The sequence below is a fragment of the Pseudophryne corroboree genome, chromosome 12, assembly GCF_028390025.1.
Source record: "Pseudophryne corroboree isolate aPseCor3 chromosome 12, aPseCor3.hap2, whole genome shotgun sequence".
NCBI lineage: Eukaryota > Metazoa > Chordata > Amphibia > Anura > Myobatrachidae > Pseudophryne > Pseudophryne corroboree.
In genome coordinates, this window is record NC_086455.1 from 86,551,195 (window position 1) to 86,576,055 (window position 24,861).

General features: G+C 43.6%; 1 protein-coding gene across 15 annotated transcripts in view; it reads left to right on the plus strand.

The window, feature by feature from the left end:
- The window catches only part of LOC134980775 (protein SIX6OS1-like), a 987,982-nt gene that overhangs the window by 928,547 nt on the left and 34,574 nt on the right, over positions 1 to 24,861 (plus strand). For all 15 annotated transcript variants that reach the window (XM_063947742.1, XM_063947731.1, XM_063947730.1 and 12 more), the window contains one exon: positions 20,120 to 20,174. In XM_063947742.1, the coding sequence (XP_063803812.1) occupies positions 20,120 to 20,174 (55 nt within the window). The remainder of the gene's footprint in view (positions 1 to 20,119; positions 20,175 to 24,861) is intronic.

Below are 24,861 nucleotides of genomic sequence, written 5' to 3' on the forward strand. Positions count from 1 at the left end.
GGTCATTCCGAGTTGTTCGCTCGCATGGCGATTTTAGCAGAGTTGCTCACGCTAAGCCGCCGCCTACTGGGAGTGAATCTTAGCATCTTAAAATTGCGAACGACGTATTCGCAATATTGCGATTACAAACTTCTTAGCAGTTTCAGAGTAGCTTCAGACTTACTCGGCATCTGCGATCAGTTCAGTGCTTGTCGTTCCTGGTTTGACGTCACAAACACACCCAGCGTTCGCCCAGACACTCCCCCGTTTCTCCAGCCACTCCTGCGTTTTTTCCGGAAGCGGTAGCGTTTTTTCCCACACGCCCATAAAACGGCCTGTTTCCGCCCAGAAACACCCATTTCCTGTCAATCACACTACGATCGCCTGAGCGAAGAAAAAGCCGTGAGTAAAATCCTAACTTCATAGCAAATTTACTTGGCGCAGTCGCAGTGCGGACATTGCGCATGCGCACTAAGCGGAAAATCGTTGCGATGCGATGAAATTTACCGAGCGAACAACTCGGAATGAGGGCCATAATCTGTTGTTTTGAGAATAAAAATACACACAATACACATGCGACATTTGTTTTTTCATAAAGCGAGGGTATGTTTGTATGTGTCAAGGAGACAGACACATTCTGAGTAATGGTTTTGGGGAAAAAAAGGCAAAACATCTATTTATGATTACAGAACAAATGAAATAAGCAAACCAAGCTTACCTTAGAAATAGCGATTGATGATCTCTTGCCTAACCTGCCTCCCTACATCTGTACTCCAATTATCACCAGATGTCTCTAATTCCCATGCTTGCTGGCTGCTTTCTTCCTCCTCCTCCTCAACATGTGGCAGATGTTGTTGCAAACACATGTTATGAAGAAAGCAGCAGCAGAACACAATTTGAGTCACCTTGGAGGGACTATACAACAAAAGGCCACCAGACTTATCCAGACACCGAAACCTAGAATTCAGCACACCAAAACATCTTTCTATCACATTCCGCATGGACTTATGTGCATGATTGTAATTGTGTTCAGCAGGGGTATCAGGTCGGGACAATGGAGTTAGAAGCCAAGAGAAACAGCCATATCCTCCATTACCTAAAAGACAGATATAGTAATGTGATTCATGTTAAGATACAGCAACACATAAGTAACACACTGTGGGGCAGATGTATTAACCTGTAGAAGGCATAAGGAAGTGAAAAACCAGTGATATGTGCAAGGTAATAAAGGCAGCAGACAATCTGTTCCTAAATGTTCATTTACATATTGGAGCTGATTGGCTGGTGCCTTTATCATCTTGCACAGATCACTGGTTTCTCACTTCCTTATGCCTTCTACAGGTTAATACATCTGCACCTGTATTTGGACAAAGTATACGCCGGCCTACACATATCAAATTACATACTGATAATGTCGATATTATCTTAGACCGAAAAGCTATACCTCTAGATACACTATTACCGTGGAACTGCTATGGCTGCTAGACTGAATACACGTGCTACGCACTTTGTACGCTATTTGCGTACAGAGTCCCGCACGTGGTATGTACTTGACGTACACACGCCGCGCTGAGCGTACAGAGTACACACAGCGTGCGCACACACAATTGATAACCTTTAAACCTTGTTAATGATACAATGTAATGATATGATTACACTTTAAACCCTTAACAGCAAAGTACTGCAACGATGTTATACCTTAAACCTTAAGTAGCGCTGCCGGTATAAAGTACCCGCAGTGCGTACACCTTATCAATACTTATACACCTTGGTGGTCATTCCGAGTTGTTCGCTCGGTTAATTTTTTCGCATCGCAGCGATTTTCCGCTTAGTGCGCATGCGCAATGTCCGCAGTGCGACTGCGCCAAGTAAATTTGCTATGCAGTTAGGAATTTTACTCACGGTTTTTTCTTCGTTCTGGTGATTGTAATGTGATTGACAGGAAGTGGGTGTTTCTGGGCGGAAACAGGCCATTTTATGGGCGTGTGGGAAAAAACGCTACAGTTTCTGGGAAAAACGCGGCAGTGGCTGGAGAAACGGAGGAGTGTCTGGGCGAACACTGGGTGTGTTTGTGACGTCAAACCAGGAACGACAAGCACTGAACTGATCGCAGATGCCGAGTAAGTCTCGAGCTACTCAGAAACTGCACAGAGATGTCTTTTCGCAATATTGCGAATCTTTCGTTCGCAATTTTAAGAAGCTAAGATTCACTCCCAGTAGGCGGCGGCTTAGTGTGTGTAAAGCTGCTAAAAGCAGCTTGCAAGCGAACAACTCGGAATGAGGGCCCTTATACAGATAAATACACTCTAAAACCCTTGCAGGAAAGTGAAGACACAACACTGATTTGTAGTTGAAACCACAGGGTTCTAAGGCCACAGTGGATTTGTTCCAAAAGGTAAACAGTACAAATTATACACTACAGGCTAACAAGATAAGTCTAAACAGAATAATGGCTACAGAGAATGTACATACGTGAGAATGTTCGCAAGCGCAACCCGGCCGGTCCTCCGCTGGTCATACAGATAGCGTTCAGAGTCTTCTGACCGGCCAGGCAACAATGGGCTTTTTATACACAACATGCATACACAATACAATGGTCACTGTAATCTCATTGTCCATTGGACACAGGGATGTGTCTTTACATTACAGAAGAGGTCATAGGTTGATTTGAATAGATGGGCGATGTCTTTCCCCAACTGCTCTTGTGGGTGGTATCCTCTGGATTCCCGCCGCATACATAATATACAGTAAATACAGTTAATGTTCATATTCTACTTTTGCACATAACTATACGCAGGAACATGCGATCTTTCTCTAACTAACACCGGAATGTTACCCTCAAAATACCCTACAGCTGGATACTAGACATCACCTTCCAACCTTTATCTGACCCTTCCTATCATGCAAAGGCGAATCTCTTAGTCCTGGAACTGTTTAAACTATTGATACTAGCTGATGTGGTGTAGGGGAACTATATCTAAAATGTACACTATTTGGGTTAAATATGTAATGTTCTAATAACCCTCTATGCGTTCACAAACTCTACCGTAAATGCGCATACCACGCGCTGAGGCGCATGAACGTGGAAAGCTACTTTACGCAAATTGCGGATATGTGCACGCACGCCAGACTGAGTGCACGCGCAGCGGGCATGTGCATGGGGTTAGTACGTGGGGCATGCATTACAATATTTTTCGACTTTGACAATACCCAGCAGCCATCCATCTGGCATTTGTCCGTCCTCAAACTTATCAAAGAGGGATGACTGACTGAGGATGAAGGAGTCATGGCAGCCCCCAGGGTAACCAGCAACAACACTCATTATTTTGAGATTTGCATCACAAACCACCTGCACATTTGTGGAGTGTTCGAAATGGCGGTTTATATATATGTGCTGCCTGCCCCTAGGTGGTCTCAGCTGAATGTGTGTGCAATCTATGGCTCCAAGCACATTGGGCATGCCAGCCAGCTCATAGAAATCTACCCTGATGGCATGCCACTGAGACTCCTGGGTAGGGAAGCAGATTGAGGCCTCGATGTGGGGCTGCAAAACAGCCAACACCTGTGTGTATATTTGAAAGAACAATAAACATGAGATTTTAGGACAGAACTGGCTACCGAGAAATTAAAACAAACACAAAACAGAAGAGGTAGTTAGGTATACATCACCTGTGTTAAGATTCTGGAAAATGAGGGCTGTGAGATTCCTATGACATCCCCAGACACAGCCTGAAAGCTGCCAGTAGCCAGAAAGTGCAACACAGCCAGGAGTTTGTGCAGGCCTGAGACAGAGCGAGAGCGTGCTGTCTCAGGGTCTAGGCCTAGTTTGACAAGGTCATACAGACGGAAAATGTTGTTACGTTTTAGACGGAACATCTGTATGACCTTATCATCGGACAATGCGTTCAAGTTTAAACGCCCCCTAAAAACACGAGGCCTGCGCAGCCTCCACGGAACCTGTACAACCTGCTGACCATGTTCAGTTTCTTGGCACTGGTTACCTACAGGCTGATGTCTGAGTCTGAGGAATCCCACAGCACACAAAAGATCACTGGCCCACAGTCCTGCTGCCATTTCTGAGTGTAGGTGTATTGAAATATGCCTAACATCCTTTTATAGGCATCCTAATTCAGGTGTGAGTGATTTTTTATTTGCAACACATGTAAACATGACTGAAAAAAGCAGGTCTATTTTTTTGCCGCTTTTTTTAACGAATCGCAAAAAAATACGACCGCATTTGAGCACTCAGAGACTAACACCCAAATTCGAATGAATAGTGAATTCCCGTATTCTATGTAATAACAGCCGCGCTTGACCGATGGTCTATTCATTCGTATTTGTGAACGTTGTCATTCAAACCATTACGAGTAGTCCAAACACTGCCGAGATTTGTGTTTAGTGAATTCCCGGATTGGGACTTAGAAAAAAAAACACAAATCGGACAAACTCGATTTTTTAGTAAATATTGGCCATGGTTTATATCTGACACAGGGTGCACTATTTAACTACTTAAATTACCTTGATCACATCTGAGATTTTATACTAGCACACCTTTTTGGCAATATTACACTATTGTTGCGCTTTTGGTCTCCTTGCGGTCCATTCACGGAGTTGCCTGGAAAGACGGAGGATTGTGACCAGGGGAGAACACGATTTATACTACAGGCCTCAATACACATGGTTTGCGGTACGCATAATATTATGTCATTTTCACTTGGAAACAATTTAACACAGAATGCGCTGGGTTCTACCATTGTGCATATCTAATTTACCTGGACTTTTGAAATAGGGTCCACATAAGAGGACCTTTCTAGCAGCCCCCCAAAATTGGGGAAGTGTTATTGAACTTGGATTTTGATATTTAAACTATATTATGAATCTCTGACTAGAAGTATTGTTATTTAGGTAGCAGCGCTATTTGCACTATTGTCTGTAATATATACATATATATATATATATATATATATCATACACGTACTTACTCAAAGAATGGAGCAGGATTCTACTCCCTCATATCTGGCAACTTGTTTACAATTCCCAACATATTTGACTGACACCATGGTATGTAATGTTCTCAATCAATATGTTTGGGGCTGCAATGTCTAACTCCTTTTCCCCTTTATCAAAACTGCATCACAAAACTTTTAGTATTTTAAATAATAATAAAGCACTGTAATAATGAGCACTATGCTTACTATCCCTCAGCTACCTGACAGCTGAGAATTATTCTCTAGCCCAAAACTAAAATACACATTGCATATGTAAAAAAATGATTTTATTGATATATATATAAATCTGCATAATTATGCGTAGTCACCCATTAATATACTTTGCAGTAGCATGTTCTATAAAACTTACTGCTTTCTAATTATCTTTAAAACTTTCTAAGGCCTTAAGAAATAAAATTACTATTTTTCTAATGCAATTTTTCTTTACTGTTATGTATATTATATTATATTATCCATATTCTGTAGTCATAAACATTTGTACATCCGCATGTCATTAGTCACATAGAACTAACAGGTGAATTGTTACCTCACATCCCATCCCCAGCCTGTATATTTACAGAGCACATAGAACAACAGATTACAATTGACAATGTTACTAGTACAATAAACTTTGATATATCAATTATGTACATTCGCATTTCCAGGAACCTTGCTTATAGGGAGTAACCCTTATTTCTCCCTCATTACCACTTCTAGCAGTACGTGCTGTGGGCAGTCTTCCAGAATTATTAGTTCTGCATTTTTCAGATCTAGAGACATTACAATTTTGACAATCTCTATTTGTACATTTCAATCCTGATACTTTTGTATAAACCAGGGAACAATTTGGATCCACTGTTCTTGTGGATGACACAATAAAACTATTCTGGAGGTTGGATACAACCAAACCATTAAGTATTTTAACATTTAACACTTAGGTACTTTTCCAAGTATCAATATCCAGGATCCAAAGGATCGTAGGATATGCAGCTATGTGCTCGATTTCCTGAACTAGCAAGGAAACTCAGCAACTCTCTACCGATATCACTTGGTTTTGGAATAAAGTGACACCCCATCAATATATAAACACTTTCTACTGAGCCCGTAGAGTTTCTCCACAATCCTGGTTCAGCACAGAATGAAATGGCTCTCAATATAAAAGAGCCTTGCCCTTTCTTTTCTATAAATGCTACACACAGACATTCTGAGCATACGTCTTCTGTCGACATGTGTATACGCTTTTAACTACTTATTCATACAGGTGATGTATTAAACCTTATGCCCCTGAAACAGTTTGTCAAATTCTTAACAGTGTCAGTAAAACCTCATTTCTCTGACGTCCTAGTGGATGCTGGGGACTCCGTAAGGACCATGGGGAATAGACGGCTCCGCAGGAGACTGGGCACATCTAAAGAAAGCTTTAGGACTATCTGGTGTGCACTGGCTCCTCCCCCTATGACCCTCCTCCAAGCCTCAGTTAGATTTCTGTGCCCGGCTGAGCTGGATGCACACTAGGGGCTCTCCTGAGCTCCTAGGAAGAAAGTATATGTTAGGTTTTTTATTTTCAGTGAGACCTGCTGGCAACAGGCTCACTGCAACGAGGGACTAAGGGGAGAAGAAGCGAACCTACCTAAGTGGTGGTAGCTTGGGCTTCTTAGGCTACTGGACACCATTAGCTCCAGAGGGATCGAACACAGGACCCGACCTCGTTGTCCGTTCCCGGAGCCGCGCCGCTGTCCCCCTTACAGAGCCAGAAGCAGGAAGGTGGTCCGGAAAATCGGCGGCTGAAGACTTCTGTCTTCTCCAAGGTAGCGCACAGCACTGCAGCTGTGCGCCATTGCTCCTCATGCACACCACACACTGCGGTCACTGATGGGTGCAGGGCGCTGGGGGGTCGCCCTGAGCAGCAATATTAACACCTTGGCTGGCAAACTGACACCATATATAGCCCCAGGGGCTATATAGGTGTTTATTAACCCCTGCCAGAACTTTTACAATAGCGGGAGAAAGCCCGCCGAAAAAGGGGCGGAGCCATCTCCCTCAGCACACTGGCGCCATTTTCCCTCACAGCTCTGCTGGAGGGATCGCTCCCTGGCTCTCCCCTGCAGTCCTGCACTACAGAAAAGGGTTAAAAAGAGAGGGGGGGCACAAATTAGGCGCAGTATATATATATTATGCAGCTATAAGGGAAAACACTCTCTATAGGTGATATCCCTGTGATATATAGCGCTCTGGTGTGTGCTGGCATACTCTCCCTCTGTCTCCCCAATGGGCTTTGTGGGGTCCTGTCCTCTGTCAGAGCATTCCCTGTGTGTGTGCTGTGTGTCGGTACTGCTGTGTCGACATGTATGATGAGGATAATGATGTGGAGGCGGAGCAAATGCCTGTGAATGGGATGTCACCCCCTGCGGGGTCGACACCGGTGTGGATGGACTTATGGAAGGAATTACGTGACAGTGTCAACTCCTTACATAAAAGGTTTGACGACATAGGACAGCCGGCTGCTCAGCCTGTGCCTTTCCAAGCGTCTCACATGTCATCAGGGGCTCTAAAACGCCCGCTACCTCAGATGGCAGACACAGATGTTGACACGGATACCGACTCCAGTGTCGACGACGATGAGACTAGTGTACCTTCCAATAGGGCCACCCGTTACATGATTGAGGCAATGAAAAATGTATTACACATTTCTGATAATACCCCAGATACCACAAAAAAGGGTATTATGTTTGGTGACAGAAAACTACCAGTAGTTTTCCTGCATCTGAGGAGTTGATATGAGGTGTGTGAGGAAGCGTGGACTTCCCCCGATAAGAAATTGATAATTTCTAAGCAGCGTACCCTTTTCCGCCAGAGGATAGGTCACGTTGGGAAATAACCCCTAGGGTAGATAAAGCGGTTACACGCTTATTAAAAAAGGTGGCACTACCATCATGGATACGGCCGCCCTGAAGAACCTGCTGATAGAAAGCAGAAAACTACCCTTAAAGCTATATACACACACATGGGCATTATATTGAGACCTGCTATTGCCTCGGCATGGATGTGCAGTGCGGCAGCTGCGTGGTCAGATTCCCTGTCGGATAATATTTATACTATAGATAGGGACAATATTTTGCTGAAAATAGAGCATATAAAAGACGCTGTCTTATACATGCGTGATGCACAGAGGGATATATTGCCGACTGGCATCACTAATAACCGCTATGTAAAACCATTGCCGCCAGACGGGGGTTATGGACTCGGCAATGGTGGGGCGATGCCGGTTCAAAACGGCACATGGAAGTTTGCCCTAGAAGGGGGTGGAACTGTTTGGGGATGGTCTTTCAGACCTCGTTTCCACAGCTACGGCTGGGAAATCAAAACTTTTGCCACAAGCTACCCCACAGCAAAAGTAAGCACTGTATTACCAGGTACAGTCCCTTCGGCCCCAAAAAAGTAGAGGGCTAGAGGCTCATCTTTTCTGCCAAGAGGAAAAGGTAGAGGGAAAAAGCTGCAGCACACAGCTAGTTCCCGGGAGCAGAAGTCCTCCCCTGCGTCCGGTAAGTCCACAGCATGACGCTGGGGCTGCTCAGGCGGACCCGGGTACGGTGGGGGCCCGTCTCAGAAATTTCAGCGCACAGTGGGCTCTCTCACAGGTGGATCCCTGGGTTCTTCAAACAGTATCTCCGAGGTACAGGCTGGAATTCGAGACGTCTCCCCCCCGCCGTTTCCTAAAATCTGCCTTACCGGCAACTCCCTCTGCCAGGGAGGCAGTGTTGGTGGCTATCCAAAAAACTGTATTCACAGCAAGTGATTATCAAGGTACCCCTCCTTCAACAGGAAAAGGGTTACTTTTCCACAATGTTTGTGGTACCGAAACCGGACGGTTCGGTGAGACCCATCTTAAATTTAAAATCCTTGAACACATATAACGAAAGATTCAAGTTCAAGATGGAATCGCTCAAGGCGATTATTGCGATCATGGACGAGGGGGATTACAGGGTCTCTCTGGACATCAAGGATACTTACCTGCATGTCCCCATTTACCCTCCTCACCAGGAGTACCTCAAGATTGTGGTACAGGACTGTCACTATCAGTTCCAGAAGCTGCCGTTTGGATTATCCACGGCACCGAGGGTCTTTACCATGGGTAATGACCGAAATGATGATACTCCTTCGCAAGAAGGGAGTTTTAATTATCCTGTACTTGGACGATCTCCTGATAAAGGCGAGGTCCAAGGAACAATTGGTAAGGGGGTAGCACTTTCTCGGGAAGTGCTGCAACAGCAGGACTGGATTCTCAATTCCAAAGTCACAGCTGGTCCCGACGACACGTCTTCTGTTCCTGGGAATGATTCTGGAAACAGACCAGAAGAAAGTGTTTCTTCCAATGGAAAAAGCCGAGGAGTTGTCATCTCTAGTCAGAAACCTCCTAAGACCGGGACAGGTGTCGGTACATCAATGCACACGAGTTCTGGGAAAAATGGTAGCTTCGTACGAAGCAATTCCTTTCGGAAAGTTCCACGCAAGGATTTTCCAGTGGGACCTGTTGGGCAAATGGTCCGGGTCCCATCTCCAGATACAGCAGCGGATAACCCGGTCGGCAAGAACCAGGGTGTCGCTGCGGTGGTGGCTGCAGAGGGCTCATCTACTAGAGGGCCGCAGATTCGGAATACAGGACTGGGTCCTGGTGACCACGGATGCCAGCCTTCGGGGCTGGGGTGCAGTCACACAGGGAATAAAATTCCAAGGACTATGTCCAAACAGGAGTTTTTCACTTAACATAAATTTTCTGGAGATAAGAGCCATTTACAAGGCCCTAAGCAAAACAAGGCCCCTGCTTCACCAGCCGTACTTATCCAATCAGACAACATCTCGGCGCTCGCCCATGTAAACAGGCAGGGCGGCACAAGAAGCAGGAGGGCGATGGCAGAAGCCACAGGGATTCCCCGTTGGGCGGAAAATCATGTGGTAGCACTGGCAGCAATGTTCATTCCGGGAGTGGACAACTGGGAAGCAGACTTCCGCAGCAGACTCCACCCGGGAGAATAGGGACTTCATCCCAGAAGTCTTCCAAATGCTGGTAAACCGTTGGGAAAGACCACAGGTGGACATGATGGCGTCCCGCCTCAATAAAAAAGATATTGCGCCAGGTCAAGAGAACCTCAGGCGATCGCTGTGGACGCTCTAGTGACACCGCGGGTGTACCAGTCGGTTTATGTGTTCCCTCCTCTCCCTCTCATACCCAAGGTACTGAGGATAATAAGAAAAAGAGGAGTAAGAACTATACTCATTGTTCCGGATTGGCCAAGAAGGGCTTGGTACCTGGAACTTCAGGAGATGATCTCAGAGGACCCGTGGCCTCTGTCACTCAGACAGGATCTGCTGCAGCAGGGGCCCTGTCTGTTCAAAGACTTACCGCGGCTGCATTGCCGGCATGGCGGTTGAACACCGGATCCTGAGTGAAAAAGGCATTCCAGAGGAAGTCATTCTTATCCTGATCAAAGCCAGGAAGGATGTCAGCCTGAAGTTCAGACGTTGTAAGGGAGTGCTGCATATTCAGCCCCTTCTTTGTGCCCCAGTGGCACCTTGGGATCTCAATGTGGTTTTGGAGCTCCTAGAATCACATTGGTTTGAGCCACTTAAAACCGTGGATTTGAAATATCTCACATGAAAAGTGGTCATGTGTTGGCTCTGGCTTCGGCCAGGCATGTGTCAGAATTGGCGGCTTTGTCATAAAAAAGCCCTTACCTGACTTTCCATATGGATAGGGCAGAGTTGAGGACTCGTCCTCACTTTCTCCCGAAGGTGGTATCAGGTTTTCACTTGTACCAACCTATTGTGGTGCCTGCGGCTACTAGGGACCTGGAGGATTCCAAGTTACTGGACGTAGTCAGGGCCCTGAAAAATTATATTTCCAGGACGGCTGGAGTCAGGAAAACTGACTAGCTGTTTATCCTAGATGCACTCAACAAGCTGGGTGCTCCTGCTTCTAAGCAGACTATAGCGCGCTGGATTTGTAGCACTATTCAGCTTGCGCATTCTGCGGTGGGACTACCGCAGCCTAAATCTATAAAAGCCCATTCCACAAGGAAGGTGGGCTCATCTTGGGCGGCTGCCCGAGGGGTCTCGGCTTTACAACTTGGCCGAGCTGCTACTTGGTCAGGGGCAAACACGTTTGCAAAAATTTTATAAATTTGATACCCTGGCTGAGGAGGACCTGGAGTTCTCTCATTCGGTGCTGCAGAGTCATCCGCACTCTCCCGCCCGTTTGGGAGCTTTGGTATAATCCCCATGGTCCTTACGGAGTCCCCAGCATCCACTAGGACGTCAGAGAAAATAAGATTTTACTCACCGGTAAATCTATTTCTCGTAGTCCGTAGAGGATGCTGGGCGCCCATCCCAAGTGCGGATTGTCTGCAATACTTGTAAATAGTTATTGTTACACAAATCGGGTTGTTATTGCGAACCATCTATTCAGAGGTTCCATTGTTATCATACTGTTAACCGGGGTTCCTATCACGAGTTATACGGTGTGATTGGTGTGGCTGGTATGAGTCTTACCCGGGATTCAAAATCCTTCCTTATTGTGTCAGCTCTTCCGGGCACAGTGTCCTAACTGAGGCTTGGAGGAGGGTCATAGGGGGAGGAGCCAGTGCACACCAGATAGTCCTAAAGCTTTCTTTAGATGTGCCCAGTCTCCTGCGGAGCCGTCTATTCCCCATGGTCCTTACGGAGTCCCCAGCATCCACTACGGACTACGAGAAATAGATTTACCGGTGAGTAAAATCTTATTTTATCAATTCAGTGTTTGTTGTTTGCTTCAAATCTCCCTCATTAGTAAACACTTCCCTTCCTCTAGGAAGTTTTCCCCTTACACAAATTGCACGAAAAAGTGCCTGTTTTTCCTTCCCTAGTGCTGAAATGGGCTCACCGTGTGGTCCCTTCGTGTGATTGATCAATTCACTTTGCGAAATCCTTTGGGGCTGCACCTTTTACTTGTACTGCGGAGTATCAAAGACAAAGGTCGGTATATACCTCAGCTTGAAAAGATTTACTCTTTAAAGCAGGGGTGGGGAACCTTTTTTCTACCAAGGGCCATTTGGATATTTATAAAATCCTTTGGGGGCCATACAAAAATTCCCAACTTAAAAAATTACCCTGCCCCCCAGTAGGTCTGCCCCTTAGAGCTACTGTGCGCACGTGCCAAAAAAATGGGTGTTGCCAATTAAAATGGGACGTGATACACATATGCCCCTAATAGTGCCAGATCCACAATTGCCCCCACAGTGCCAGGTATACAAATGCCCCCACAGTGCCAAATCCACACATGCCCCCACAGTTCCAGGTATACAAATGCCCCCCACAGTGTCAGGTATACAAATGCCCCCCACAGTGGCAGGTATATAAATGCCCTCACAGTGTCAGGTATACAATTGCCCCCCACAGTGCCAGGTATACAAATGCCCCCACAGTAACAAATCCACAAATACCCCCACAGTGCCAAATCCACAAATGCCCCCACAGTCCCAGGTATACAAATGCCCCCCACAGTGCCAGGTATACAAATGCCCCCCACAGTGTCAGGTATACAAATGCCCCCCACAATGCCAGGTATACAAATGTCCCCATAGTGTCAGGTATACAAATGCCCCCACCGTGCCAGATCCACAAATGCCCCCACAGCGCCCCCCACCCTACTGTGCTGCTTACCACTGCTGCTGCTCCATCCGGCGGCGTGTCAGGGGGTCAGTACAAGGAGGAGAGCGCGGCTATGTCGGCCGGTGGCGGCGTGTAGGACTTCAAACCAGCCGCCGTTTTATGAGCCAATCAGAGCTCGCGGACTGGCAGCGGTGGCTCCTGATTGGCTGCCGGTCCGCGAGCTCTGATTGGCTCACAAACCGGTGGCTGGTTTGAAGTCCTACACGCTGCTGCCCAACATAGCCGCGCTCTCCTCCCTGTCCTGACAGCTGAGACACGCTGCCACTGGGCTGAGCGGCGGTGTGTCTCACTGACACAAGTGGGTGGGCTGGAGCAAATGGCTTTGCAGGCCTTATACGGCCCACGGGCCGGAGGTTCCCCACCCCTGCTTTAAAGCATCACACTTACAGTAATAAGTGTCTCCTAGGGAACTCTCAGTTTAGATTCTAAACATCACACTTGGATTAAGTGTATATATTCTTAGGAAAATACCTCAGTTTAAAAGATCTTAAATGTCACACTTATATTGTTTAAGTGTTTTCTGTATTCATCAACAATGCGGGACCAAAGGAAGCAAACCACTTGGATTTTTAATCCTCTGACACAACTAACCAAAATCTGTCATTACTGACTTAAAACCATCTAGTTCACAAAAACCTCCCAAATCACTGAGTCATATGTTTTCTCATATGCAAATGAATTACCTTTGGCAACAATAGATTTAACATTTTTCTTCTAATAATGTTAAACTCTTTGAACAGACAGGAATAAATTCTGGTGACAAGTGATTAATAGATGGACAAGTGTAGACAATGGCCCTCATTCCGAGTCGTTCGCTCGGTATTTTTCTTCGCATCGCAGCGTTTTTCTGCTTAGTACGCATGCGCAATGTTCGCACTGCGACTGCGCCAAGTAATTTTGCTATGAAGATAGTATTTTTACTCACGGCTTTTTCTTCGCTCCGGCGATCGTAGTGTGATTGACAGGAAATGGGTGTTACTGGGCGGAAACATGGCGTTTTATGGGCGTGTGGATAAAAACGCTACCGTTTCCGGAAAAAACGCGGGAGTGGCTGGAGAAACGGAGGAGTGTCTGGGCGAACACTGGGTGTGTTTGTGACGTCAAACCAGGAACGACAAGCACTGAACTGATCGCAGATGCCGAGTAAGTCTCGAGCTACTCAGAAACTGCACAGAGATGTCTTTTCGCAATATTGCGAATCTTTCGTTCGCAATTTTAAGAAGCTAAGATTCACTCCCAGTAGGCGGCGGCTTAGCGTGTGTAACTATGCTAAAATCGCCTTGCGAGCGAACAACTCGGAATGAGGGCCAATATACTGCAATATATCAGCTAGTGCACTTTTCTATGAAAAACTGACTACTATTAAAAAAAAATCTTATATGTCAAACCGACTGCAGTTTTCTTGTATTAGCAGAGACACACACACACACACACACACACACACACACACACAAACACACACACACCCCCCCTGGCTGTACTGGATTGCAAAGACTGAGTATGTTTTTAAATGCCTTAACCCAAGTCTATGCCATCTGGTTAAACGTTGTTTATAGTCAGTAGGATTTCCTTCACCAACTGTAGCTTTGGGACCAAGGAGTATATAATTAACAGGTAATTAATTTATCAAAGAAGTTTAAACAACAAGAAAGTGGGCGCTAATGTATTGACTGTGAGACACCTATGAAAACACTGATTTGGTGGCTGCAGCTTCTATATTTGAGGTGCCGACCCTCAAAAAAAATATATACAAATATAGAAACAAATAAGAAGCGCTGTCACCGATAGTGAGAAATATGAAATATTTTTATTACCGTGGTTACTAATAATCACAAAATATATTAAAAACAAATAAAAACCTTTCTGCTGAAATATTATCAAAGCTGCAATGTAACTGGAATTTATATGGTAACCTTTTTGTTATTAACACTAGAAGGCTCCCTTCATTATATCAAAAAAGATGTTACAATTCTTAAAAAGTCCTTAGATGTACTTTGCTGAATGGAGAAATCTCCAGAGTGTGCACACTCTTCAGGTGGAACAATTAATGTAGAAGTTCATTAATAGTCCTTTATACCGTTGTATGATCCACACAAATAATTTGTAAATGGGTCCACTGCAGAATGCAAAATAAATTCAGATAATGTGTCACTTTTATCTCCGTTCAAGCACTGAACTGTAGTGGTCCGATAATTAAGAGACTTTTATGGGGTGCATATTTGTTAGATGACTCAATTATAATCAGAGCGTGGCCCGCTCTACAGCAGTTATCAGTTCATATATTATGCTTACCCCCGTCTCTATTGATTGCGGACACGCCGAGGTTTCCTTCACCGATGCGGGCGCTGGCTGCCCGTGGCTTACACTATGGTTTGAAGGATCTCCACGGAGCTTAGAGCTGCCTCGCTCCGACTGTGGTTCCCGTTTGTGGATCAATCAGTGGGACGAAATGGAGCCCCCAGCATGAATTTTTCAGCAGAAAAGGATGGCAGGATACTTAACGCGTTTCTCAGCCTCGGAACAGGGGCTGTTTCATCAGAAGTACCGCCTTTGAAATTCCTTGACCCTTTATACTCTTCTCAGATCACATTTAATTGCTGATGCAGCTAACTAATAATTATAAACAGCAGTGTAAGCTTGCTATCACATGAATCACCACAAATAGCACCCATTATAAAGGGACAAATTCAAACATATTAAAACATATTAAAACACATTAAAAACAATCCCTAATCCAAAGAGAAAAAGGCGTCTCACAGCCAAATAGTTACCAAGAGGTTTAAAATCATATATTTCACATTAAAAATTATTATGCATACACAGCATTATATAGACAAAATAAGATGAGGGTGACCCAATGGATTAAGAATAATTTATACCCCCCTCATAAAATACATTTCTCGTTATACTCAGATCTTTAGGTTTATACATATGTATACAAAACCAAGAACCCCAAAAAAAGAATCAACATCTCACAGGTACATGGTCATTTTGCCATATTAACCCTATATAACCAATTGTACCCATTCATAATACTGCACAGGTAAAATTCTCCATCGGCAAAAACTTTCTCATCTTGGAAATGATGATCATACTTTTCTTATTATTTCTTGATATAAAGCTAAGAATGAACCCCTTAGAGACATCGGAATACCCTACCCCACATATGGTGACACCCCATTGACACCTGATACCTATTACCTTTGAAAATCACCCTTACATCCCATTGGGACTCAATTTATAAGCCCCAATTTGATGCCTACAGCAGCCATTGGTATCCTAGATATTATTTAGTTCTATGGTATCATTCAAACCTACCGGGGTCATAGTACCAAGCTTAAAAATCCAAAATGCCTCCTTCCTACACAAATTCTTAAATCTATCCCCCCCTCTCCTTGTAGGGGGAACATGTTCAATAGCCTGTACTCTAATATCCTTCAACTTCCCCTTGGGGCATTGGCTTACATGTCGAGGTAGGCTATGCATTTTGTTTTCTTTCAGGATACACCTTCTATGTTCTAAAAATCGAACATTAAGTGTCCTAGTGGTGCGACCCACATATTGGACTCCACACCCACAGGTTATAACATAGATGACATAACAGGTTTGACAATTTAGAAATGTACCTATTTCATACGTTGATTTATCCCCAAATGAGGTGATTGTATCCCCCCTATGTACCGCATGACCACATGTGTAACACCGGGGTTTACTACAACGAAAAAAACCTTTTGGTTTAGGTATTTGATTCAACCAATTCCCTTCATTGTTAATTAATTTATCAAGACAATACAGAAATTTATCACCAATAAATTTTTCTATCACCACCTTATCAACATGCCATCCCACAACTGTTGCAAAACCTGTCTTAAGGTTCCCCACAAATCTAAAATCACTATATTGCAATATACCTTTATATTCACAATATTCAGACTCAATAGCAGGATTATACCACAAAAGTATTGAGCATTTGCAGGTCTGACATGTCCTTTAAAAATAAAAACACATTTTTTTATTATTTTTTTCCTTGCAAAACTGAAACTTAGAACTTTAAAATAAAACCAAATTTTTCCCTTGCAACAGTGAAGCTAAAACTTATAATCTTTATCAGCGCACACAGACAAATAATAAATATTTATCAAACAGGCAATCGGGTCCATATGATCGAGTATTGCTTACCTAATCAGATGAACAGACCACATGACTGTACAAGTACTGACAAAGTAATCCGGTTGATAGATAATGATCAAGCTTTAACTTTCTTACCCGGGTATGTCAGCAGTTGCACACATATCCAGCAGTCGCATCGTCATCTGATATTGATAAGCTTATCGATCCCGGATGAACCCCCATGTAACTGTCAGAGATAAGCCTCCTACTAACAATCCCCTTCAATTGTCTGTTTGTTACCCTTTGTTTACCAATCGATTGGGAATCCCAGAAAGCAGACACCACACGCCAGTTATGTCCACCAAAATGAGACTGGCTCCACTTTATTCAGCAGGGCATTATATAGAAAGAGGTACTTGCATGAATACTTGATACACATCATATTTCAAAACAATAATGCATCTCTTCTCATAACTCCTCTGAGGCTGACACCCTCCTACGTGTCCTTCACCAGAAGTCTAAACACACAGAGACTGTATAATAACATGTTTTCAAAACTTATAGATATGACCTTGCTTCACACAGAACGTACTTAGCTATGAAATGTCAGCATTATTATGATTTCTCCAGCAAAGCATACTTCTTGCTCACTACATCATGGCTGCTGCTTAACAAAATGGCTGCCACTGCTTAAGCTAAATACATCTATCTTCATCACTGTGAAGAACCCTTTCCTCTGTTGTGTATGAAAAAAAATTTCTTCTAACCTCAGGAGGTGTCCTCATGTCCTGTGTAGCTTTTTTTTTTATAAACAGATCGTCTGATAAGTCCTTGTATTCTCCCTTAATGTATTTATAAATGTTAATAATGTCCTCTCTCAGCCTCCTCATTGTAAACAAAGCTAACCTTGTTAGTCTTTCCTTATAATTCAGTGCCTCTAACCCCTTAACCAGTTTGGTGGCTCGCTTCTGAACCCTTTTGAGTTCCAAGATATCTTTTTTATAGTGTGGTGCCCAAAACTGTATACAATATTCCAAGTGTGGCCGCACCAATGATTTATACAGTGGCAGGATTACACTCTCATCCCTTGTCTCCATTCCCCGTTTTATGCATTAAGATAAATAAATCTCCTGGCCGGATGGATTACACCCCAGGGTTCTTATGGAACTTAACTCAGAGCTATCGAGGCCCCTATATTTGATTTTCGGTGCATTTTGACACTGGGTACTGCTACTAAGTCTATTATTGATGAGCACACCCAAATCCTTTTCAACTACGGTTATCCCTATATTTTCCTCATTTAATTTATATGATGCCTGATTATTCTTAGTCCCAAAGTGCATAACTTTACATTTTTCTATATTGAAACTCATTCCCCATTTGTCTGCCCAGACCTAAAGTCTGGATAAATCATTCCGCAGAGACTCAACATCCCTGTCGGAATTAATTACTCTACACAGTTTAATGTCGTCTGCGAAAATTGACACTGTGCTTTCTAGGCCCACTCCCAGGTCATTAATGAATATGTTAAACAGCAATGGCCCGAGTACTGAACCCTGCTGTATTCCACTAAGCACTGAGGCCCATTCAGAAAACATCCTATTTATCACCACTCGCTGTTTTCTGTTATACAGCCAATTACTTACCCAAGTACAAATAGTGTTTTCACCCCAAGCTCCCTCAATTTGAAAATTAGTCTCCTATGTGGCACTGTGTCAAAGGCCTTAGCAAAGTCCAAAAAGACCACATCCACCGCTTTACCCTGATCAATATTGTCACTCATTTTCTCGTAGAAGCTTATTAATTTTGTTTAGCATGACCTGTCCTTTCTAAAACCATGTTGGTGCCTATTAATAACCCTGGAGTTATCTAAGTACTCTAGTTTACTATCCCTTAATATTCCTTACAGTATTTTCCCCACTATTGATGTCAAACTTACCGGTCTATAGTTGCCGGGATGAGTTTTAATTCCCTTTTTAAATATTGGGACTACCTCTGCTGTACGCCAGTCTTTTGGTATCATTCCTAATGTAATTGACTCACCGAAAATCAAATATAGGGGCCTCGATAGCTCTGAGTTAAGTTCCATAAGAACCCTGGGGTGTAATCCATCCGGCCCAGGAGATTTATTTATCTTAATTTTGCTTAATCTCTCTCTGACCACTTTCTCGTTTAACCAAGTACTTAGCAAAGGGTCGCTGTTAACGCTTATGTTGTGCACTTCTCCTGTCAACCAGTTCTCTCTTGTGAATACAGATGAAAGGAATTTATTCAATAAATCTGCTTTTTCCCTATCGTCATTAATCAAGACATCTAGCTTGTCCTTTAGTGGTCCAATGTTCTCATTTTTTTAGCCTTTTACCGTTTATATACTTAAATAACTTTTTGGGGTTTGTTTTGCTCTCCTTTGCTATTTGTTTTTCATTTTCTATTTTGGCTGCTCTGATTTATTTTTTGCATTTTTTGTTACATTCCCTGTAGAACTGGAAAGATTCCACCTTCCCGTCAGACTTAAATGCTTTGAAAGCTCTCCTCTTTTTATCCATTTGTTCCTTGAACTTCTTATTAAGGCACATTGGCTTGAATTTATTACTCCTGTTTTTGTTAACCTTGGGAATAAACAAATGATTGTACTTATTGAGCTCAGTTGTAAAAACATCCCACATTTCAGCTGTATTTTTAGCATGAAAAACAATTTCCCAATTTATGTCCTTCATTGCTTGTGTCAGCAAGTCGAAATTAGCTTTTCTAAAGTTTAAAGTCTTATTTAGACCCTTATAGTGTTGCTTTTGGAAGCAACTGTGTATTACTGGCCTTGGTAGATGTTGCAGTTCCTTATATCTACAAGCATCACTTATAGGTAGGGTTACCACCTCATCCCTTCAATTCTGGACACACATTAATTACACAGGTTCTGTGGCTGGCTGACTTCAAGACTCCATTTCACCTGGTTTTAATCAGCCACAGAACCTGTGTAATTAATGTGTCCAGAATTAAAGGGATGAAATATTAACCCTACTTCTAGGTGGGCAACACAAGTTAAATGTCTGTAGCTATGGGAGATGCACATTGTATTATGAATACTTGTACATAAAGCAAACTACAGTACATAAAATAAAGTTGATAAAATATATGTAAAGCTGTCCCTAATCTGACAGTAAGTACATAATGTATACAGTGCATGTTTTTTTTAGAAATAAAAACAAATATGAAAATAAAAGTATGGAGATGGTTGACATATAGTTATTTACAGAGAAAATTGTATTGAATAAAAAATGTTAGTGCCCTAATTATTTAAACTTTTTTTAATATTAAACTGTATCTTTTTTAATTTTTAGCATTTTAGCTTTCCTGGTGTGGATACCAATACATCATCACATTTCAAAGATATTGGTTAGTATCCTTATATGTATAATACATTTTATGGTGCAGTACTCTCTTATAATAATATCTGCATTACACTTTTTTGTTTAACAAGTTAGCATAACAACTCTACAATCAAGGATTACTCAAAACATTTATAAATGTCTTGAACGTGAGGATAACATAATTTAGGGGATAATTACAAAGGCAAAAGACTGTCACAATAGAGCAGAAACTCTTAAAAAAAATTCTTTCTCATTTCCAACATTTTGACAATGTTCACAACATAACCAAGGGCATACCACAAGTGCAGGGAGTGCGACTGACTGCTATGGGGCCCAGAGGTGAGAGGTGCCCACCTTCCCTGTCAAAGTTACATGTTCTATTTACACTTTTCACCATTTGATAGATACTGTGCATATTAACCCTTACAAATGTTTGCCTTGGTGCCTACAAATCTAGATATGCAGCTGGACCTGCTCAGTGTAATGTGGTATAAAATGAATTGGAAAGCATTATATTGGCGGTCATTCAAAGTTGATCGCTCGCTAGCAACTTTTTGCAGCGCTGCATTCAGATAGTCGCCGTCTATGGGGGAGTGTAATTTCGCTTTGCAAGTGTGCAAACGTTGTTGCAGCCGACGGCACAAAACATTTTTTGGTAGTTTCTGAGTAGCTCTGGACTTACTCAGCCGCTGCGATCACTTCAGTCTTTTTGGTCCCGGAATTGACGTCAGACACCCGCCCTGCAAACACTTGGACACGCCTGCGTTTTTGCAAACACTCCCAGAAAATGGTCAGTTGACACCCACAAACGCCCTCTTTCTCTCAATCACCTTGCGATCGGCTGTGCGAATGGATTCTTCGTTAAATCCATCGCCCAGCATCGATCCTCTTTGTACCTGTATGAAGCGCCTGCGCATTGTGTTGCATATGCATGTGCAGTTTTGCCAAGATTTAACCTGATCGCAGCGCTGCAAAAAGTTGCTAGCGAGCGATCAACTCGGAATGACCCCCATTGCTAGATAATATGAACTGGGGCACTGTAATATGGCACAATATGAAATGGAGGCACTATAGTGTGCCATAATATGAACTCAGGGCACTGTAATGTGACAAAATATGAACTGGGGGCACTGTGTGTCATTATGTGAGTTGTGCTACTGTGTTGCATAATGTGTACTAGCAGCCTTACAATGTGACATAATGTAAACTAGAGCATTACTGTGGTTCATAAAATAAACTAGATCACTACTATGGGGCATAACATTGACTAAGGCACTACTATGGTTCAGAAAATGAAATAGGGCATAAAATGAACAAATGTGGTGCATAAAATTAATAACTGCTGCTAACAGGGGCCCCTTTAAAATGTTACTACGGGATCCACAAAGTTCTGGCTACGCATCTGATCATAACATAATGACTACATCCCCTATACAGTAGGTGATATATATCGGTCAATGCTCTGTTATTACTAACCTTGCAAAAAAGACAGTAACTTTTCACCTGTCTGATGCTTCTTTTATCTTTTATGTTAAAATATGAGGGGTAAATATATTACCTTCCATTATGGAGGAGAAGTGGTATCAGTGCACTGATACCGCTTCTCCCCCATGTATGACAGCAGCGCTGTGTGCAAGGTTACAGGGGTTCTATGCGCCCCTGTCATTATCGGTGCTGCAATTTGTAAGATAGCAATGCCGATCGTACGAGGCAAAGTAAGAACGGTCAGTGGCACCGACCATTCCAACTATTGATTTCGACAGCTGAAGGTGTCATTGTGCAATTGACAGCCACTGTAGTGGCTGCTGTTGGATCTGGGCTACATGAAACCTTGCTCATGCCCAGTGAGCCGGGGATGGGTGGGGGTGGGGGGTGAGACTCAGCACTAGGCTGATGCACTGCAGGGACAGGGATCGCCGAAGGGGAGATTTTTCACGTCCCCACTCCGGCAGCCGAGGTGTTCTTACATCTCTGCGCTAGTGCCTCCTGCTTCTTCTTGGTAAAGAGAGTAAGCAAGAAGAAAAATACTGTCATGATCAGTGGCAGGGTAATACATTTACCCCTGAATCTGGAAAGCCAGTATTCAAAACTTCATCAGAGATTTGGGCTGTTCATAATCAAATAAATAAATGTTGTGTCTTTAGATACACCGCTAAGGCAGGTGCAGTTTATACATCTGAACATGGCCTCCTTTTTCAAGGGTTTTGACGCAGCCGCTGTCAGCAACACATCCGTATCTTTCTAGTGACCCCCCCTTTTACCTCCCAATAATGCCCACTAAAATCCCTGTGCAAAAATGCATTCTGCATCTCTGTGCAGTAACATTCAGAACAAATGCACAGTACTTAAAACATCGGCCAACTGTGTACATATCGGCATTGCTCTCATTTGTAACACAGTCTAACATTCAAGTTCTGCTCCCATATAATTACACTTTTATTTTACATTTCTGCAGCGGGGTACACTGGTATTCCACAGGGAATAACATCGGGGTGTAGAGTTGGATCTTGGCGCCATCTACAGCAGGTGTTCCCACCCTGGAGCTGCATCTCTCTCTCTCCCTCACTCTCTGTCAGCGTTTGGGCGCCATTTCACAGAGCTGCGCTGATCCTGAGACTGCTGGGCACTGTGTCCTCTGTAAAGCCGCCTGTCTCATCAGTGCTGTGCATTTACAGGACACTTAAGTATTCTACATGTCATTTAGAAAGCGTTCGTTAAGAACAAGTGCACTACTATATGAATATTTAGTACAAGTATTCTGTGATATACATCCTGTGCATTGTTATATCTGTATACATACATATCTCTATGTAGTATTACTAGTCCAGTACAGTCTTATTGTTTATATGTAATAATTTCTGCATTGTACCTGTGACTGTGTGCCTATAGCTGCTGTGTGGATTCTATTCTGTGTATCACACATATTGCTATCACTATATTCTGTACCTTGGGGAACTAAGTGCATCAGGGTCTCATACCATATAGTGTTCCACAGGATATACTGTTTTGTATTTTTCACTGTGTGTTTCAGTCATCTCATACTACTTAAATCCTCTGTTTGTGCTCTGCAATTGCGGGCACATATCTTAGAGGGGTTTTGTCAGTGTCATGATCCGGGTAACTGGACATCATTATTTACCTTTCAAGTGTCTCCTGAGACTGGCCTAGTGTTCCAGGGCGGGATCCCATCTGCGTTGTCAGCATGTAGTATGCTGATGTCTTCATTTCACATCTCCTCCCTGTGATCCCGCAGCGCTGTCACAACAGTTTCACAAGTTTAATTTATTAGTTCCAAGAATGGTGTCTCCTGCCCTCCGCCGCCATCACTATTGTTTCCTATATAAAATATTCAAGACTTGCGGCTCCTGCCCTCCGCAGCCTCCGCTGCCATTACTGCCGTTTTCCCACTTTCCCTCCAAATGCTAACATTGGCGCAGCCATGTTTTTCCAGTCACATGCTATTGTTTCAACCTATCCGCTGCACTCTGGACTCTGCTCAATCATCCAGCCAATGCCTGCTTCCCAGCAGGTATAAATATCCTCTTCCTGGGCTGGAAAGAGGTCAGTGCTTTGGTTGTCAAACCCAGCATTACAAGTCTCTCCTGTCTGTGGTTATTCAGCTATCGTTCCAGGTATTCCAGCTCCTGGGTTTAGCTTCACTAGAGACTCGCACCAGCTACCATCTGGCGGTGCAGCCTGACTCTGCAGTGTCCCAGCATTGCATTTTGCTATTGGCAGTGGTTCCATATTGGCTTCCAGCGGTGCCTAGCCCTGTCAGTCATCATCGGTGTTCCATCATTGATCTCCAGTCACCATCGGTGTTCTATCATCGATCTCTAGTCATCATCGGTGTTCCATCATCGATCTCCAGTCACCATCGGTGTTCCATCATCAATCTCCAGTCACCATCGGTGTTCCATCATCGATCTTCAGTCACCATCGGTGTTCCTTCATTAATCCCCAGCATCACCAGTGTTTCTTCATCTGACCTTCCGCTACATTGGTGTTCAATATCCTTCCACAGTTCACCACCGGTGCTCCTATCTACAAACGCTCACTCCATCAATGAGCTCCGTAGCACCCTCACCACCTGGCCGGTTCCACCCGGTACCCTTGGCAGTTACAGGTGCTCACCTCATTCAGCATTCCACCAGTAGCTCCAGCTTCCAGTGTGTCATCTGCTGGTCAGTCCTTACACATACCATCTATACAGCAGATAGCTGTTACTCCTCTGGACTTTCCATCTCCAGGTTTCCAAGACTATAGTGTGTTATACCACTCCCAACAGCATCCTATTATTCCTGTACTTAAGGAACTGTGATTATCCTGTTATGCTACAACTCCATATTGCTGAGCATTCCTGTTTTCCTTAAACAGTCAATGTGCAAGCTGAACTGTGTTCAATAAACATTTTAAACTTTTACAAAGTTGTCTTGGTCACGCCTTCGGGCATTTGTGCTAAAGGTTCTCTGCATGTCCAAGAACCCTATACTGCCTCCCAGGTTCACGTACACCTCAGCCCCCACAACTGAGGCCTCCCCTGGTCAGCACCAGCCCTCAGTTGTGACAGTCAGGTATTGCGTATTGTGTTTGTCTGGCTATATTGTACTGATACACCCTAAGGCTACATATCCCAATAATGTCTGCTGCACAGGGCATGAAATCCACAGACGCTCCTGCATCATGCAGTGCTGGCGCCACGGATTTACCTG